This window comes from Tursiops truncatus, chromosome 7 (assembly GCF_011762595.2).
Source record: "Tursiops truncatus isolate mTurTru1 chromosome 7, mTurTru1.mat.Y, whole genome shotgun sequence".
Taxonomy (NCBI): domain Eukaryota; kingdom Metazoa; phylum Chordata; class Mammalia; order Artiodactyla; family Delphinidae; genus Tursiops; species Tursiops truncatus.
This window is the reverse complement of record NC_047040.1, coordinates 34,273,239-34,291,780: the sequence shown is the minus strand read 5'-3', so window position 1 is coordinate 34,291,780 and position 18,542 is coordinate 34,273,239. Positions and strand designations below refer to the sequence as shown.

At 36.3% G+C, this 18,542-nt stretch overlaps 1 protein-coding gene and 1 pseudogene across 2 annotated transcripts; both read left to right on the top strand.

The window, feature by feature from the left end:
* The first annotated feature begins 91 nt into the window (after positions 1–91).
* Positions 92–10,134, top strand: NDUFB3 (NADH:ubiquinone oxidoreductase subunit B3). Of its 2 annotated transcripts, none has more exons than XM_004325325.4 (3): positions 92–305; positions 6,061–6,202; positions 9,843–10,134. In XM_004325325.4, the coding sequence occupies exons 2-3, from the start codon at positions 6,063–6,065 to the stop codon at positions 9,997–9,999; spliced, it is 297 nt and encodes a 98-aa protein (XP_004325373.1). In that variant the 5' UTR covers positions 92–305; positions 6,061–6,062; the 3' UTR covers positions 10,000–10,134. The 2 variants fall into 2 exon arrangements, with proteins under 2 accessions (XP_004325373.1, XP_019794720.1); XM_019939161.3 differs by lacking the exon at positions 92–305 and adding an exon at positions 351–1,636.
* Positions 10,135–17,531: 7,397 nt separating this feature from the next.
* Positions 17,532–18,329, top strand: LOC117313029 (peptidyl-prolyl cis-trans isomerase FKBP1A pseudogene; annotated as a pseudogene).
* The last annotated feature ends 213 nt before the right edge of the window (positions 18,330–18,542 follow it).

Here is an 18,542-nt window from a genome sequence, read left to right as displayed (position 1 = left end):
TGTGCAGAGTCTAAAGATTCCGGTCTCGAGGAAGGACCACGTTGCTTCTTCCCCGCCTTCTGTCCTTCACAGTTTCTCTTACTTCGGTCAGACTCCGGATGCACAGATGTGCGGGGGAAAAGCCCACTTTCAGCCTCCTTCATGTCACCTCCACCTGGTCCAGGAATCTGTGACCCAGGACAAGAATGTTAAATTTCTCCTCTGCTTTCCTGCCGTAAGATACTCGAGGTGACAACTTCCGTTTCCGGTTGCCTCCGGCTGGTGGGTTGAATCTTGAGTGTCCTGAGAGGTCAGATTGCTGTCAGGTAAATAGGGGAGCTGGTGGTAGATCTCTTGATGGGAATGAGAATGAGACTCTACTCCGGGGATTGTCGGAAAGGAGAGACTAAATAGAGAAGGGTGATGAGAATGAGTAGCTCAAGAGGGAAGGAGATCGAAGAACTAGCAGGAGAGAACTATGAAGTCCTGGGGTAGTGAGGGGAGGTTGTAGAAGGATGCTGTGAGGATCACTGTGGTTGTTAAGTCCAGATGCTTTTTTTCCTCCTGTGTCACCCGCAACACCCCCCGCCCCCTGTTTTTTGGTTTATCTTTAGTCGAATGAAGGCACAACCGCACTCAAATCGAAAATTTGTAAAATAGGAATACTTGTAATGCCTGTGTCACGAGCATTTATAGTACAGTTTTAAATAAGATTTTTCTGGTATGAAAGTTTATGACACAATGTTAAAAGGGTACAAAATCACATCAATTTTTAGTATGATTACTATTAAATTGAATATACACGGATACAGGGACTGGAAGGGACACTAAAGGGGAAAACAGTTAATTTGTCTTTTATTTTCTAATGTTCTTATGGTACAGTTTTTTAAATGAGGAGAAATTGGAATATATACTTCAAAGTCTTCGGTAAACTGTGAAATTACATATAGTGTAAGCGGCATTACCCTTTTATTTCCTTCTTAGGGAAAGTATGCCAACACTGTTCCTGTACTAGAGCCAGCTCCCGTTAGTGGAGGTTGATAGCCAACAAACTTGTAGGTTCACTCCAAACATAGGTAGATAGAAGGAGCTGAAAAAAAATTCATGATTACATGCTTTTTCCTTGTTGAACTTATTTCCTTGCTGTTCTTGTTTGAAAAGCTCTGAAAGGGAAATAATCACCTCTTGTTGAGTCCTTGGCACGATTTAAGTCACTTTATCTAATTTTAGTTTTTATTGTGATGTATACATAACAGAAGGCTGTATAAAACATAAGTACATTTTTAAGAATTATAATTAAGCAAACACTTGATCACCACCCCTCAGGTTAGGAAATAAAGCATTGCCAAAAACTTAAATATGCATTCTCAGCAGAGGTGATTGCCTTTTAAGGAGGTAAAAAATCGTTCTTGTTGGGTGGGGGTGAGAGGGCAAAAAAACCCTTAGATAATACAATAGTTTGTGGCCCTCCAAAGAGCCATAGTACATAAACTGTGGTATTAAATTTTCATGTGGAGGGGTAGGGTGAGAACATGATTAGGGGAAAAAAAAGTCTTAAGAAAGCACCTTTGGGGTACAGTAATTACAATACGTTGAAAAACACTGCCTTAGAAGCTCCCTGAATGAGTTTCTGTGATTCCATCTCCTCCAGCAAGAGGTAACCAGCATCCTAACTTGTAATAATCATTTACTTGTTTCACTTAAATTTTTTTTCCTAGAAAATGAATTGTTAGGTTTTTCCATTTATATCAATGGGATTCAAAGTGTGTATTTTTTTCTGACTCACCCCTTGCTCAATCTTATATTTGTGAAATTCATTCATACTTTTGCATGTTGTTTTTCGTTGTGTAATATTCCATAATTAATCCATTCCATAGTTGGACATTTGAGTTGTTTACAGTTTGGGGCTAGCATAAATAATATGGCTAGAAAGATTTTTTTTTTCATCGTGTGTTTGGCAGTTTTGTGGAATTTTTATTTTAACAGTTTTTCCACCTGATTCTCTTGCATTCTTTTTTTTTTATTTATTTTTTATTTTTTTTGGCTGCGTTGTGTCCTCATTGCTGCACGCGAGCTTTCTCCAGTTGTGGCGAGCCGGGGCCACCGTTTGTTGCGGTGTGTGGGCTTCTCATCGTGGTGGCTTCTCTTATTGTGGAGCGCGGGCTGTAGGTGCGTAGTTGCAGCACACAGGCTTCAGTAATTGTGGCTTGCAGACTCTAAAGCGCAGGCTCATTAGTTGTGGTGCACAGGCTTAGTTGCTCCGCGGCATGTGGGATCTTCCCGGACCAGGGCTCAAACCCATGTCCCCTGCACTGGCAGGCAGATTCTTAACCACTGTGCCACCAGGGAAGTCCCTATATATTTGCCTGTTGATTATAAAATATATCTGTTATACAGATGCAAGAGTTTCTCTAGAGCAGCACTGTCTAGTGCAAATATAATACAAACCGCATGTTATTTAAAAATGTCTAGTAGCCATATTAAAAAGGTAAAAAGAAACATAAAATTAATTTTAATAATGTATTTTATCTAACCGAGTGTATATATTCAAAATATTATAATTTTAAGGTGTAATCAGTATTAAAAGTTATTAACGAAATATTTTACATTTTCTTCACGGTGTCTTCAAAAGTGATGTGTTTTACAGAATATGCTGTTTCCATAAATGCGAACACTTGATCTGCATTTATATTTCATAAAATTTACAGTTGATAAAGCAGCTTTGCATGCCCAGTTTGTACCAAACACACTTTAAAATTTTCCAATAACTGGTTTGAAAATCCGTTTTGAAATTTAAATTAATTAAAATTAAATAAAAATTTTTAGTTCCCCAGTTGCATAGGCCACATTTAGGGAGCTAGTGGCTACCATATTGGACAGTGCAGATCTAGAGTATATATGCAGTACCTATGACTGGAATTGCTAGGCCGTAAGATATTCAAATGTTTAACTTTTCTAGGTCATACCAAACAGTTTTTTATAGTGGTTTTGTTAAATCACATTCTCACCACCTGGGTGTGAAAGTGGAAGGCACATCATCACAATGTGTTTTCCCCAATTTTCACAATCTTGCAAGGTAGGTTTTAACCTCATGTTAGATGAAGAAACTGAAGTTGAGCAAGATTTAAATGATTTGCACAGGATTTTACAGCTATTAATGGTGCATTCAGGGTTTGATGCCGGATCTGTACAGCACCAAAGTCTGCACTTCAGTAGGATTCCAAACTCTTCCTTCAAGTGATCAGGATATCATTGTTTGATTTATGGCTATTCTGAAGTAGAAATAATTTTTAGGAGAAAATGAAGCTTCCCTAAAAATAGTGTTGTTCAACTTTTTGTTCTTCTTGAAAAGTCATTAAAATATTTAGTAAATGCCTATGAAGAGACTCTTACTGAAATATTTTAATTAGATAGAAGAGAAAATACATTGAATTTATTAAAGGAAATTTGTTTAGGAGAAATGAGTATAGGTATACTTTCATGTTTTTTTTTTTTCAAAGCTATATCTTCCAAATTACTTAATATTTTGAGCATAGTAGTATTGTAACTTTGAGATAGCCTTCATACCATGGTAATATTTCAATTTTCATTTTCAAAATCAAGCTATTTAACCAAAAACGTTTGACCTTTGTTTTGTATTCTCTTCCAAGTACATTGATACTCAAGTACGTTTAATGTTCTAGAATTGACATTTGCCAAAATAAGGGTTTTCTTGTAATCTAAAGATTTTTGGAATGAAACATTATTTTAAAAATATTTTTTGGAAAACATAGAAGAAGCCAACACTTTATCATTATAATTAAATGCTTCTAGAAGTCTTTCTTTTGTGATAATGTATTGAATCTCAAAAGTCAGACTGAAATCTGAAACCACAATTTGTTTCCTTTATATTATTGAATCCACCAAATAATAATGAAATAATGGATTAAATGTTTCATTCAAAGTTGTGAATGTTGTAGTTTTAACTTGTGTTTGGTAGGTGTTCATTTTTATTCTCTTTTAAATGTGAAAATCATCAACATAATGTTTTTTGATATCTTAACATGTCTATAAATAAAAATATTAAATGTTGGCTAATTTGTCGGAATTACTATGTACAGTTTTGTCCCCCATATTCTGGGAACTATTGTTTAATGAAATGAGCACTTCACATAATGTGTCTTTAGTATACACTATCTAATAATTACCTCTGTCTTCTAAAATTCAGTGTAAGAATCCTGCCTTATTATTGGACTTGTTTATAGTTATAAATGCAGACAAAGTGGTAATAATTATTTGGTTTGGTTTTATTTCTGGAAAGCGGTGATTATAGAATTGCTACTGCTAACCTTATACAAATTACAGTATAGCATTATTAATTCATACCCTGTTAATTTGAAATTTGTAACAATATAACGGGACTGAGCTCAAGTTTACTTTTGTATTATCTATAAAAATAACACTAGAATACTGAAATCTTTATATACCCATTGGGGGCATATTTTATTAAAGCAAATTTATCGATTAAAAAGGGGTCCTAAGGACTCTGTTAATGGAAGAGTATGTTAAAAAAAAGAGAATACTTACACTTAATATATGTATATCTGTATCAGTTTGCTGTACACATGAAACTAACACAACATTGTAGATCAACTACATTTCAATAAAAATTAAAAAAAAAAAGTGTGTTGATCTACATCAAGAGTCAGCAAACTAGGGACTTCCCTGGTGGCACAGTGGTTAAGAATCCACCTGCTAATGCAGGGAACATGGGTTTGAGCCCTGGTCTAGGAAGATCGCACATGCCACGGAGCAGTTAAGCCTGTGAGCCACAACTACTGAGCCTGCGCTCTGGAGCCCGCGAGCCACAGCTACTGAAGCCCATGCACCTGGAGCCTGTGCTCTGCAAAAAGAGAAGCCACTGCAATGAAAAGCCCACACACTGCAAGAAAGAGTAGCCCTCGCTCGCCGCAACTAGAGAAAGCCCGTGCACAACAATGAAGACCCAATGCAGCCAAAAATAAATAAATAAATTTATTTATTAAAAAAAAAAAAAAGAGTTAGCAAACTACAGCCTGCTGGCCAAATTCAGCCCGTTGCCTGTTTTTATGTAGCCAGTGAGTTAAGAAGGGTTTTTACAGATGAACATTTGCAATCAATTTGATACTAAGGAACACTAAACTTTGAGCTCCAGTTAAGCAAAATGTTATCCCCCCAAAAAGGAATTGCATTTTTTCATCAGAAGACTTGTATTATAAAAAATTATACTTAGTTGTTATATTTTGAATTTTATCAATAAATATTTATGGAAATTTGTTTTTTCTCCTGTTATATAAAGTACCTACATAATAACCTTGATTTCACCTCTTGGCCAACAAAGCCTAAAATATTTTACTATGTGACTCTTTACAGAAAAAGTTCATGTGATCCATATGTATTAACCACAGTAATACCGCATTTTAAAGAATCATCTGAAGAAAGCACGTAACAAAACTATGTACAACATTTTTGTTATAGATATTCATGCATTACGAAAGACTGAAAAGAAGGAAACAGTTACTGCTTAAAAGTTAGGAGCAAGGGCTCTGAAATGAAACTGCAGTGTTCAAAACCCAATTGTACCATTAACTATTTTTGTTGCCTTCAGAAAGTTACTTATTTTCTTGGAGCCTCATTGTCTTCATCTATAAAATGGGGATAATAATAGTAATTTAAGTTCAAAGAGTTGTTTTAGGAATAATGTGGAGTCAAGACAGTTAAAGCACTTTATCATAGTGCACCTGGCACATAGGGCATGGTAAATATTTGCTATTATTATAATGAAGAAAGAAACCAAATAGTAAATGGTTATCTCTTAGTGATGGGATTACCGATTATTTTTCTTTTTTATATTTTGCATATGTATATTTCCAAACTGTGAACATATACTAGTTATGTAAAGAGACACTGTTTTATAAAATTTCTTAGCTTCGAATTTTCAAGTATTTATATTGCTTTTCTTTTTAAAACATTAAAATTTTACCTTAAAACATAAATAGTAAACTTGGGTATTTGATATCTACAATATATATATTTCTCCCTTAAATTAATCTTTTCCTGTAGACATGGCCCATGGACATGGACATGAACATGGTCATAGTAAAATGGAACTTCCAGATTATAAACAATGGAATATAGAAGGGACACCGTTAGAAACTGTCCAGGAGAAGCTGGCTGCACGAGGGCTAAGGGATCCATGGGCCCGGTAAGAATAATTAAATAATTTAAATAGAACTTATCCTAGAGAAGCAGTATCTATGTTCCTTTTCAATGTATTCTCTTTTTAAAAAAATCATTAAAAATGGCCTTTTACATTTAAGTTTTAAAATCAGCTTTATTAAAATACCACTTATATACAGTAAAATTCACCCCACTTTAAGTGTATCAGTCCATGAGTTTTGACAGATGTGTGCAGTTACCTGTGCAGTTATGTGACTACCACCACAATCATGGTGCAGAATATTTCTAGAATACCAAAAAGTTCCCTGATGATCCTTTGCACTCAGTGCTATCCTACCCCTGGTTCCTGGCAACCCTTGATCTGCTTTTTCAATTGCAATCATACAGTCTGTAGTTTTTGTTCTGGCCACTTTCACTTATCATAGTGCTTTTGAGACTTATGTGCATTGTTAACTTATATCCATAGTCCCATCCTTTTTTATTGCTGAGTACTACTCCATTGTATGCATATACCTCATTTTGTTTACTGTTCACCAGTTGATGACCATCTGGCTTGTTTCCAGTTTTTGGCTATTATGAGTAAAGTTGCTTTAAACATTCAAGTACAAGTCTGTGTGAACATATGCTTTCATTTCTCTTGGGTAAATACCTAACAGTGGGATTTCTGAATCTTTTGAAAAGTGTATTTTTTTAAATAAAAAACTGCCAAACTGTTTTACAAAGTGGTTGTACCATTTTGCATTCCCACCAACAATACATGAGAATTTCAGTTGCTCAATGTCCTCATCAATACTTAGTATTATCAGCCTTTTAATTTTAGCCATTCTAGTGAATGTGATAGAAATATTTCTTTGGGTTTTAATTTGCATTTCCATGAAGAATGAAGATGACAAGAATCTTTTCATATGCTTATTTGTCATTTGTATATTTTCTTTGGTTTAACGTTTATTCAGATCTTTTGCCCATTCTATTTATCAGAGTGTTTGTCTTTTATTGAATTATAAGAGTTGTCTATATATTTTAAATATAAGTCCTTTATCAGATAAAAGTTTTGCAGATGTTTTTCCCAGAGTGTGGCTTATCTTTTCATTTTCTTTTTTTAAAATAAATTTATTTATTTGTTTGTTTGTTTATTTATTTTTGGCTGCGTTGGGTCTTCGTTGCTGCACGCAGGCTTTCTCTAATTGCAGTGAGCGGGGGCCACTCTTCATTGTGGTGCGCAGGCTTCTCATTTCGGTGGCTTCTCTTGTTGCACAGCACAGGCTCTAGGCGCGCAGGCTTCAGTAGTTGTGGCATGCAGCCTCAATAGTTGTGGCTTGCAGGCTCTAGAGCACAGGCTCAGTAGTTGTGGCACACAGGCTTAGTTGCTCTGCAGCATGTGGGATCTTCCTGGACCAGGGATCGAACCCGTGTCCCCTGCATTGGCAGGCAGATTCTCAACCACTGTTCCACCAGGGAAGTCCCTCTTTTCATTTTCTTAATGATGTCTTTAAAAGAGTTTTAAATTGTGCTGAAGTCCCAATTTAGCATTTTTTTCTTTTATGGTTTGTGCTTTTTGCATTCTAAGATTTTCTCCTAATCTTCTGGAAGCTTTTATAGTGTTCTTTCTTACATTGAGGCATATGATCTATTTGAGTTAATTTTTATGTCATATGAGGTAAGGATGAAGGTTAATGTTTTTGCATATGGACCTCCAGTTGATCTAGCACCATATATTAAAAGACTGTCTTTCCCCATTAATTGACCTTGACACCATTGTCAAAAGTCAGTTGACAATATCTGTACAGTCTACTTCTGGATTCTTTTCTGTTACCCTGATCTATATATCTATTTTATGTCAATACCACACTGTCTTCAAATCAGGTAGTATAAAATAAGATGTCCAACTTTAAAAAAAAATTGTTTTAGCTATTCCAAGTTCTTGTATTTATATATAAATTTTAGAATGAGCTTTTCAGTTTCTATAAAAAGCCTGCTTGGAATTTAATTGGGATCACCTTGAATCTATAGCTCAATTGAGAATAACTGCTGTCTTATCAATATTGTCTTCCAGTCCATGAACAGTTTAGATCCTCTTTAATTTTCTCAGCAGTGTTCTTACAGTCTTGTACATATTTTGTTCAATTTATCCTGACTTATTCCGTATTTTTTATGCTATTGTAAACAGTATTTTTAAACTTCAGTTTCCAGTTGTTCATTGCTAATATATAAAAATATAATTGCTTTTTATATATTGAATTTGTATCTTGTTACCTTGTTAAATTCACTTTTTAGTTCTAGCAGACGTTTCTTACAGATTCCTTAGAATTTACTTCATAGAAGATCATTTCGTCTACGAAGACGTTACTTTTTTTTTGATCTATAACCTTTTAATTTCTTTTTCTTGCATTATTGCATGGGCTAACATTACTAGTATAATGTTGAATAAAAGTGGTGTATTTGAACATCCTAGCTTTATTCCTAATTGGGGAAAGCATTCAACCTTTCATCATTAAGTGTAATGTTAGTTGTAGGATGTTCAGAGATGCCTTTCATCAAGTTGAGGAATTTCTCTTCTATTCCTGGGTTACTATGAGTTACTATTATTATTGTTACTAATAGGTGTTGAATTTTGTTAAATGCTTTTTCTACATCTATTAAGGCGCTCACCTCTGTTTTTATTCTGTTAATATGGTGAGTTAATTTTATTCATTGTCAGGTGTTATACCAATCTTGCATTCTTTTGAGGTAAACCCTACTTCATCGTGATATATTATCCTTTTAAATATTGCTGCATTCAATTTTCTAAAATTTTGTTACGAATATTTGCATCTATGTTGATGAGGAATATTAATCTGTAGTTTTCTTCTAATGTCTTTGTCTGGTTTTGGTGTCTTAAATTAGATTTGATTAGCTTTTGTAAGTCAGATTTTTAGAGTTAAGTGGGTTTTGTTCTTTAAAACATGATTTTTTTCCACTCATTTATCCTTACCTGCGAGAGAAGACTTTTTTTCACTAGAGCGCTCTGATTTGTTTCCTTCTCTGTTCAGGATACTCAAAAGAATGATTGCCAGAGCATGAAATTAGTCTACTAAAGTTCTGGCTTCTATGACAGGGAAAATCAATGATCCTCTTGAATAGTAATAGTATTATCGAGTGTTATGTACTCTTTGTGCCAAAATACATCATACATTACTCTGTTTAATCTTTATAATAACGCTATAAGGTAAATAGTAATCGTTATTGAGTAGAAGAAACAGGCCTCAACAGGTTAAGTAACTTGCCAAGCCTAAGTTGTGTATCTAGTATGGCAGAGCAAAGATTAATACCCAGATCTCTTAACTTCCTCTTTCCATGAAGCTGTAATGACTAGTATGAGCAAAGCTACACAACTGACCTGTGATGGATAGGCCAAGGTGAGCCTTGCATTTGAGAATTCTGTAAAATCCTGAGTATTATGACTGTGAAATATGAAATCATCAAGTGTTTTTTCTTGTATTTCATGTACGAAATGTGGGCATATAGATCTAATTATCTTATGCCAAAGAAAGATTCCTATTGTGATCCACTTAGATTATCTTATATAAGGTTGCATTTAAGTCTGTTAGAAAGATGAAATCAAATATATTTTACTCAATGAATGTGTGTCATATGTGAATATAATTTTCCCCTTTTTTTTCCTCTAGCAATGAAGCTTGGAGATACACGGGTGGCTTTGCAAATAATGTTTCCTTTGTTGGTGCATTATTAAAAGGATTCAAATGGGGATTTGCTGCATTTGTGGTAGCTGTAGGGGCTGAATATTACCTGGAGTCCCAGAAAAAAGATAAGAAGCATCACTGAAGATAATACCTGGAATTATCTTTTAATGTCTTCTTAACTCTCTTATAAAAAGAAGATTTCTTCACTGTAGCCTACTCATCTGTGTGTTTGTTCCTTACTTGGTTCTAGTAAGATTTAATAAAGTAAGAGAACATGTTCCAGTCTGCTTTGTCATTCTTTAAAAAAAAAAAAGTGTCTCCAGCCATATCAGATTTGGTTTGGAATACTTGGGGGGTTGAGCACTGGCAGCAGTCCATTCTGCAAATAGCAGACAGCCAGCGTGTATTTGAACAAATAGGTATGTTCTAATAGTTTTTTTTTTTCTTTAAGTTTTAAAATTGTGATAAAATTTGCCATCTTGTTTTTAAGTGAACAGTCAGTGACATTAAATATATTAATAATGTTATGCTACCATCACCACCATCCGTCTCCATAACTCTTCTCATCTTTTAAAACTGAAAGTCTATGCCCATTAATTAATAACCCCTCATTCTGCCTTCCCCTCAGCCTCTGGCAACCATCATTCTACTTTCTGTCTCTGTGATTTTTGACTACTCTAAGTACCTCATAAGTAGAATCATTCAGAATCTGTCTTTTTGTGACTGGCTTATTTCATTTCACATAATGTCCTCAAGGTTCGTCTGTGTTGCGTGGGTCAGAATTTCCTTTCTTTTTAAGGCTGAATAATATTCCATTTTATGTACATACCACACTTTGCTTATCCATTCATTCATTGATGGACACTTGGGTTGCTTCCACATTTTAGCTGTTGTGAATAATACTGCTATGAACATAGGTGTACTCTAACAGATTGTTTTTTTTTTTGACTGCACCTTGCGGCATGTGGGATCTTAGTTTCCCGATCAGGGATTGAACCCGTGCCCCCTGCCATGGAAGCACGGAGTCTTAACAACTGGACCACCAAAGAAGTCCCCAGATTTTTATTTTTAATTTATAAAATATTTTTAACAATATTTATTTATTTGGCTGCGTCAGGTCTTAGTTGCAGCACGTGAGATCTTCATTGCAGCATGCGGAATCTTTCCTTGCGGTGTGTGGGCTTCTCTCTAGTGTGGCGTTCAGACTCCAGAGCGTGTGGGCTCAGTATTTGTGGCACACGGGCTCTCTAGTTGTGGTGCATGGGCTCTAGAGCGCACAGGCTCAGTAGTTGCAGTGCACGGACTTAGTTGGCCCGTGGCACGTGGGATCTTTAGTTCCCTGACCAGGGATCGAAACTGCATCCCCTGCATTGGAAGACTGGACCACCAAGGAAGTCCCCAGATTTTTTTTTAATAAATTTATTTATTTTTGGCTGCATTGGGTCTTCATTGCTGTGCGTGGGCTTTCTCTAGTTGCAGAGAGCCGGGGCTACTCTTCGTTGCAGTACACGGGCTTCTTATTGCGGTGGCTTCTCTTGTTGCGGAGCACGGGCTGTAGGTGCGTGGGCTTCAGTAGTTGTGGCTCGCGGGCTCTAGAGCACAGGCTCAGTAGAGCATTCTTTTCAAATGAACATGGAACATTTACCACAACAGACTATATTCTGGGCCATAAAACTATATTTAAGAGGATTGAAACAACACGAAGTATATTCTTAGACCATGAAGAAATTAGACTAAAAATAACATCTGAAAAATCTACAAGTATTTGGAAATTGGACAGCACACTTGTAAATACCCTCTGCTCAAAAAAGTATAGGTATATTAGAAAATACTTTAACTGAACAAAATGAAAACACAAATAGCAAAATTTGTGACATGCAGCAATAAGATTGATCTCTAGCTAGACTGATGAGAAAAAAGACACAAATTAGGAATACTAGTAATGAAAGAAGAGACATCACTACAGATCCCTTAGAGACATTAAAACAACAATGAAACAATATTTATTGGCAACTTTATGCAAATAAACTTTGATGAAATTGGCTACATCCTTGTGAGACAAACTACCAAATCTCACTAAAGAAGTAAATAACCTGAATAGCCATATATATATTAAAGAAATTGAATCTCTGGTTAATTGTAAATTCATTTGCTGGGTTAGGTAGCAAAAAGATGGAAAGTGCAGTGCTTCATACATTAATAGTAGAGAATAACAGTAGTTTTGTTCTCAAATCTTAGAATTGATTTTTCTTATCCATCTATATTTGCTGGAAGCAAGAAGTAAAGTTTTTGTTATATTTTAATTTGAAAATTATTGCCTGAATACCTTAGGAGTTGCAAAGCATACAAACGACTGTCATCTTAGCTGTTGCCATTACTTGAACTAGAACCAATTAAATGTGATACTCGTTCTTAAAATGACCAAAGTACATTTGAGAGTAATGCTAATTATGTGTCTGCTAGCCTTATGAATAAGCACTGTAGATGATTATTAAAAGGGTTATTAGCCCTTTTCTGTATGTTGGCCAAGTTCATAGTAAAGTAACAAAACCTAAGATGGCATAGCTAGTAAGTTCTAGAGTTAGATTTGAATCCAGGTTGGACTCCACAGCCCATAGTTACCACTAAATTATGTTACGTATCATGTTGTATCTGATAACTACTATAAGATGCCATAAAATTATCGTTTTGGATCTTTTCTCAGTGCTACTTTCTAATTACGCTTGAAGTAAACAGTAGGGATTTAAAAAAATCTAAAATATGGCATGTAATATTTTATGACAAAGAAAATAATGAATACAGTCATTTTACTGTATACTTGTACTTTGAAGGGAACTCTGTTTTGATACACCTAATGAAACAGATTTAGACATTTTTTTAAAGTAACATGAGGACTTTGGAGAGACAAGTTGGCACAGAAAATGTGTACAAAGACAAAACCATGGAAAGAATAAGAATTTATCCAAGTGGGCAATGAATATGATGGAAGAAACAAATTAGAAGAAAATAAAAAAGGAAAAGAAGGGGTTGTAGGATTATGGACCTGATGAAAGCAGCAGAGACAAGCAGAACTTGCACAATAGGATGTATTTACAATCATCCACTCGCTGCTTCAATCAAATATAGACCTTAATGATACTGTAAAAAGGAAGGTACTTTACATTGGGTTTTAACACAGTCAGTCTACATATTAACATAAATTTGTTTAAGTTTGGAGAGAGAGGTCATTGGCAAGGCTTGCTTGGTTAGGGACTAGATAAAACTATTCCAGTAGAAATAAATTGAGTCTTACCCTTCATTCTTCTCTTTTTCTTCCCTATCACTGATCATATTTGTCATTTTTCTTTTTAAAAATTTGGGTATCAGAGACTAGACAGACATTTTCTAACACGGTGTTTCCCCAAATGGGATACACACAACTCATGGGATGTGTGAGACTATGCATTGATGTGAGAAGAGAATAAACTTAAACATATTTATTTTCATGTTTAATAAAAATGAATTCAATTTTGCTAATGTTTAACGTACAGACAGTGGGGTTTTCCCTTATTTGGTGGCTACCAAGTGATCACATAGAATTGTTGGTAACTAAGGTATCCTGAGGGAAAAGTGGGAGTTCTGCCCTCCAAAGGGGAGAACAGAGGGACTTTTCAGTGGATTGCTACAGATTGTACTTTATGTGTACTTGGTTCTTGGAATGTATTATCTACTAGTTTTACTAAACTAAACTTCATGGAGTGAGTAAGTGCCTTAAAAAGATTTTTTACAAAGAAGCTGCTAATAGTGATATGCATGAACAAGCAAACAAGAAGAAAATAAGTTATGAACTCTTCATCAGTAACATTACCAGGTAAATTACAATGAGCTAACCATGAAGAAAAAGTCAACCAAAAAAAAAAAAAAGATCAAAATATGGATTGGACCCACTGTTAGTACAATAAACCTTGCCCTAAGAGTATATAAATCTGATATATTAACTAATGATGGCATGTAGTCCTTTTTTTAAAATATTTATTTATTTGGCTACTCGGGTCTTAGCTGAGGCACGCAGGATCTTCGTTATCACGTGTGGGATGTTTGTTGCAGCATGCGGGATCTTTACTTGTGGCATGTGGAATCTTTAGTTGCTGGCATGCTGGCTCTTAGTTGTGGCATGTGGAATCTAGTTCCCTGACCAGGAATCGAACTCGGGCCCCCTGCATTGGGAGTGCGGAGTCTTAACCTCTGGACCACCAGGGAAGTCCCCATGTAGTCTTCATGATTAGGAAAACATTTAAAATTATGTTTGACAAAAATTACTAAAATCGGGGACTTCCCTGGTGGTCCAGCTGTTAAGGCTCTGTGCTTCCACTGCAGGGGGCCTGGGTTCCGTCCCTGGTCTGAGAACTAAGATCCCACATGCCGAGCGGTAAGGCCAAAAAAATTACTAAAATTGACTGTAGTGATGGTACACATATCTGTGAATATAATAATAACCACTGAATTAAACACTTAAAAAATTGTGTTTAATCTTTGTGTGACCCTTAATTTCTATATTTGTGTATTCTTAATGTCGATGATAGTAGTTACATATTACATATAAAATGTTAAGACAAAGACGGGGATTTAATGTACTTTCTCCTCAGAGTATTCAGCTGTCATTAAAAAATAGCATTCAGAGGACTCATCAGATTTTTAAATTTTTTTTATGTATAGTTTATTATATAAAACCTGGGTAGTTTAGCAACAAAAATTAAATGTTATTTCATGATGGCCTCTCACTCAGTTGGCAACATGAGTTTCAAAATTTGATATAATCCTCATGGATCCTCAGAATCTCTAGAATTTCAAGTTATTCAAATTAAACAGCTATACTATTGAGAGTAGAATCGTCCACTTGTGTCCTAATTTGCCTCAATATCAGTTAGCAGAGAGAAATGGGGTGGTTTTTTTGCTTTTGTTTTTGTTTGGGGTCAGAAAATCAGCTTCAGGAACTCAGAAACTAGACCACACAATGGAAATTGCATTGCCTGCCAATAATTATATTAAAAAGGATCTATTGCAGAGTGTTATTTTAACACATATGTTATATATAAAATATATATTATATACTTTATTTTTATATAGTATTACATTTATCATATATTATAAATATAATATTCAAAATGCTTAACTCATTAAATTATTAAATGCCATATATTGTATTAGATTGAATTAACTTTGACACATATAACAATTTAAAACTGGCTTTAGCTGTTTAAAAACAACAACAAAAAAATTCCTTGTCTCAAGGTCTGTATATTTTTCTGTTGAATCTCACATAAAAAAAATTAAAAAAAAAAAACTCTTGAAATGTGGCCCCAAGTTACAAAACTACCTAAAAAGGATTGCTAAAGACTTACATTTCTGGAAATCCATTGCAAAATAAGAACATTAAGTACATTTAAGATGTAAATCAGATTTTGTGCCATTTGGAAAAGTCATGTATTTTCATTTTGTGTTTTAAAACTGAAAGAATAATTCTTAATAATGTTCCAAAGAGTGCCCTGCAAAGCAAATTATGACTAGAAAGAAATATTTTACGTTTAGATTTTTACCAGAGTATTTGTAAATTATTAATTAAATCTCATTATAAATAAAGCATTTAATACCCCATGCAAATGTTCCACCTACTTTAATTTTAATTGCTCAGATCCCAAACTGAATTTGGAAATAATAACAGCATTTAACTTGCCTTTTCCTGCTGACTTGATAATTAACCAAACATCTTTCTAAATGTACTTATTTTAAATACATTGGTCAGACATTTTTACTTATTGTAGAAGAGCAAAGGGATTTTTAAAAAATCTTTACATTACACATTTGAATGAATGACACAGTTAAGTGAATGTTTTGTGATTATAGCTCTTCTTGTGTTATATGTATGATATATTTTATTTCATTTATTCTCTATTGCTACAAAATTTCCTGGGAAATACTGCTCAGGGACATAGTACTGAAGGCCAACTTTGGTTCACAGTAACCATGGCAATAGCTGTCCTAAAAATAAAGAGTCCCTGTATCAGCACAGATGGAATCATCTTACTGAGGAAGAATCAGGTTCACAGGCAGTGGTATCACCTGGACCTGGGAATCCCATGTGATAGTAACATGAGGGTTTAATGCAGATAGAAAAGTTTAAAATTAGATCTTATATTTAGACCAGGATTTCTAGTGAAACATAATTAAAAATTTAAACCATATCTGTAGATGCTGTATAAGTTCCAACAAGGAAACATGTCACAATTCATGTATTTAACAATACAGGGAGACTTCCCTGGTGGTCCAGTGGGTAAGACTCTGCACTCCCAATGCAGGGGGCCCGGGTTCAATCCCTGGTCGGGGAACTAGATCCCACATGCATGCCGCAACTAAAGATCTCGCATGCCACAACTAAACATGCCGCAACGAAGATCCCGCATGCTGCAAGTAAGACCTGGCACAGCCAAAATAAATATAACAAATAAATAAATAAATATTAAAAAAAAATACAGAGATTAAACTCAAGGTATTAATTCCTTCATTCATGGCTTATAAATGCTCCCTTATATTTGGCCTGGGTTTATCAGCAATTATAGTTCTGATAAATCAATTTCTACATTTATAAGTAAATGAAAGAAATTTTTACAGCCTTAAACCCTAAACATATTTCTATTATAGCACTAATCATAATGTGTCTTAATTATTCACTCAGTGTCTGACTCCCTCATTAAATCATGGCCTTCTTGAAGATAGGGACTGTACCTTTGTGATAGGTGTTTAGGCAGTGTCTGTTGAATGAATGAATTCAAAATTAAAGATCTAGGGCTTCCCTGGTGGCACAGTGGTTAAGAATCCGCCTGCCAATTCAGGGGACATGGGTTCCAGCCCTGGTCCGGGAAGATCGCACGTGCCAGGGAGAAACTAAGCCCGTGCGCCACAGCTACTGAGTCTGTGCTCTAGAGCCCATGGGCTACAGCTACTGAGCCTGCGCGCCATAACTACTGAAGCCCATGTGCCTAGAGCCTGAGCTCTGCAACAAGAGAAGCCACTGCAATGAGAAGCCCGCGCATCACAACAAAGAGTAGGCCCCACTCGCTGCAACTAGAGAAAGCAACGAAGACCCAACGCAGTCAAAAATAAATGAATAAAATAAATAAATGTATTAAAAAAAGTTTATATTAAGAAAACAAAATTAGAGATCTAAATATACAAGTGAGGTAATAGAGATGATTAGTCACAGATTAACACCTTATCTATGAATCAATAAAGGGTTAGTGGGAATGAAGGATTGGAGAGGGTCACATATTTTCCAATGTCTAAGAGGCTTCATTGGTTCCAATTGCCTACAAGAAAACAGATCACTTACAAAAGGCCTGTGATGGTAACCTGGGCACATTTTCCAGGACTGGGAGGCATTTCCCCAATCCCTTGGCAAGGATGTTAGAACTGAGCTAAGCCTAAGCTTTCTGACACATGCTATGTAACCTTCCCCTACTTGCTGATGAGTTGGTAATAAAAATACTAACCATCAGAGGTCAAGACTAATTTCTGGCAGCCGTTCCGCGGAGGGACGAGGCACAGCCGCGGAACCGCCGCCAGATTCGCTCTCTGTCCACACCGCCTGTCGCGCCGGCCGTCACGCCGCCCGCCCTCCCACCAGCCCCGCATCCGCCGCCGCCGCCGCCGCCACCGCCATGGGAGTGCAGGTGGAGACCATCTCCCCCGGAGACGGGCGCACCTTCCCGAAGCGCGGCCAGACCTGCGTGGTACACCGGGATGCTTGAAGATGGAAAGAAATTCGATTCCTCCCGGGACAGAAACAAGCCCTTTAAGTTTGTGCTGGGTAAGCAGGAGGTGATCCGAGGCTGGGAAGAAGGGGTTGCCCAGATGAGCGTGGGTCAGAGAGCCAAGCTATCTCCCCAGACTATGCCTATGGCGCCACTGGGCACCCAGGCATCATCCCACCAAATGCCACTCTCGTCTTTGATGTGGAGCTTCTAAAACTGGAATGACAGGAATGGCCTCCTCCCTGATCTCCTCATTCTTGGATGTGCCATGGAAGGATCTGGCGCCTCCAGGTGCGCACAGCGAGCCCGTAGGGAGCTTTTCCCGATGTTCCACTACACTCTTCGTAAAAACATCTTCCCTGACTGAATGTGTTCTGTCACCGGCTTTGCTCTTCCCCTTTCTCCTCGTGTGTGTGTTGACCTGAACTATATGCCATAAACCTCAAGTTACCCATTTTAGTTTGTTTTCGTTTTGGGGTGAAGATAGAGTTTCAGTCCTTTGGATCTAGGTTTCCAGTTAAGTACTAGTCAAGTATTAACAGCACAAATAATGGGTTAACTTTAGAATAGGAATTGGTGTTGGGGGGAGTGCAAGAATCTTTATTTTATCTTATTTTTGGATGAAAGTTTTATCTATTATATATTAAACATTCTTGCTGCTGCGCTGCAAAGCCATAGCAGATTTAAGGCGCTTTTGAGGGTCGAATTATTCTCCAAGTTGAGAGATGTCCTCGGGTTGAATTAAAAGCCCTACCCAAAACTGAAGTGGGAAGGGGAGAGCCTTTGCCTCCACTGTCCCACCCCCACCCTCCCCTTAACCCTCTGCCTTTTGAAAGCAGATCATTTTCACTGAGATGTTGGACACTACAGGTGTGTGTCACCGGGCCAGCAGGGACCT

What these genes read in the sequence shown, in the direction of transcription:
- NDUFB3 (XM_004325325.4), top strand. Translation starts at nt 6,063, where the DNA reads ATGGCCCATGGACATGGACATGAACATGGTCATAGTAAAATGGAACTT. An exon ending in CTAAGGGATCCATGGGCCCG is followed by an intron (nt 6,203 to 9,842) that starts GTAAGAATAATT and finishes TTTTTCCTCTAG; the next exon opens with CAATGAAGCTTGGAGATACA.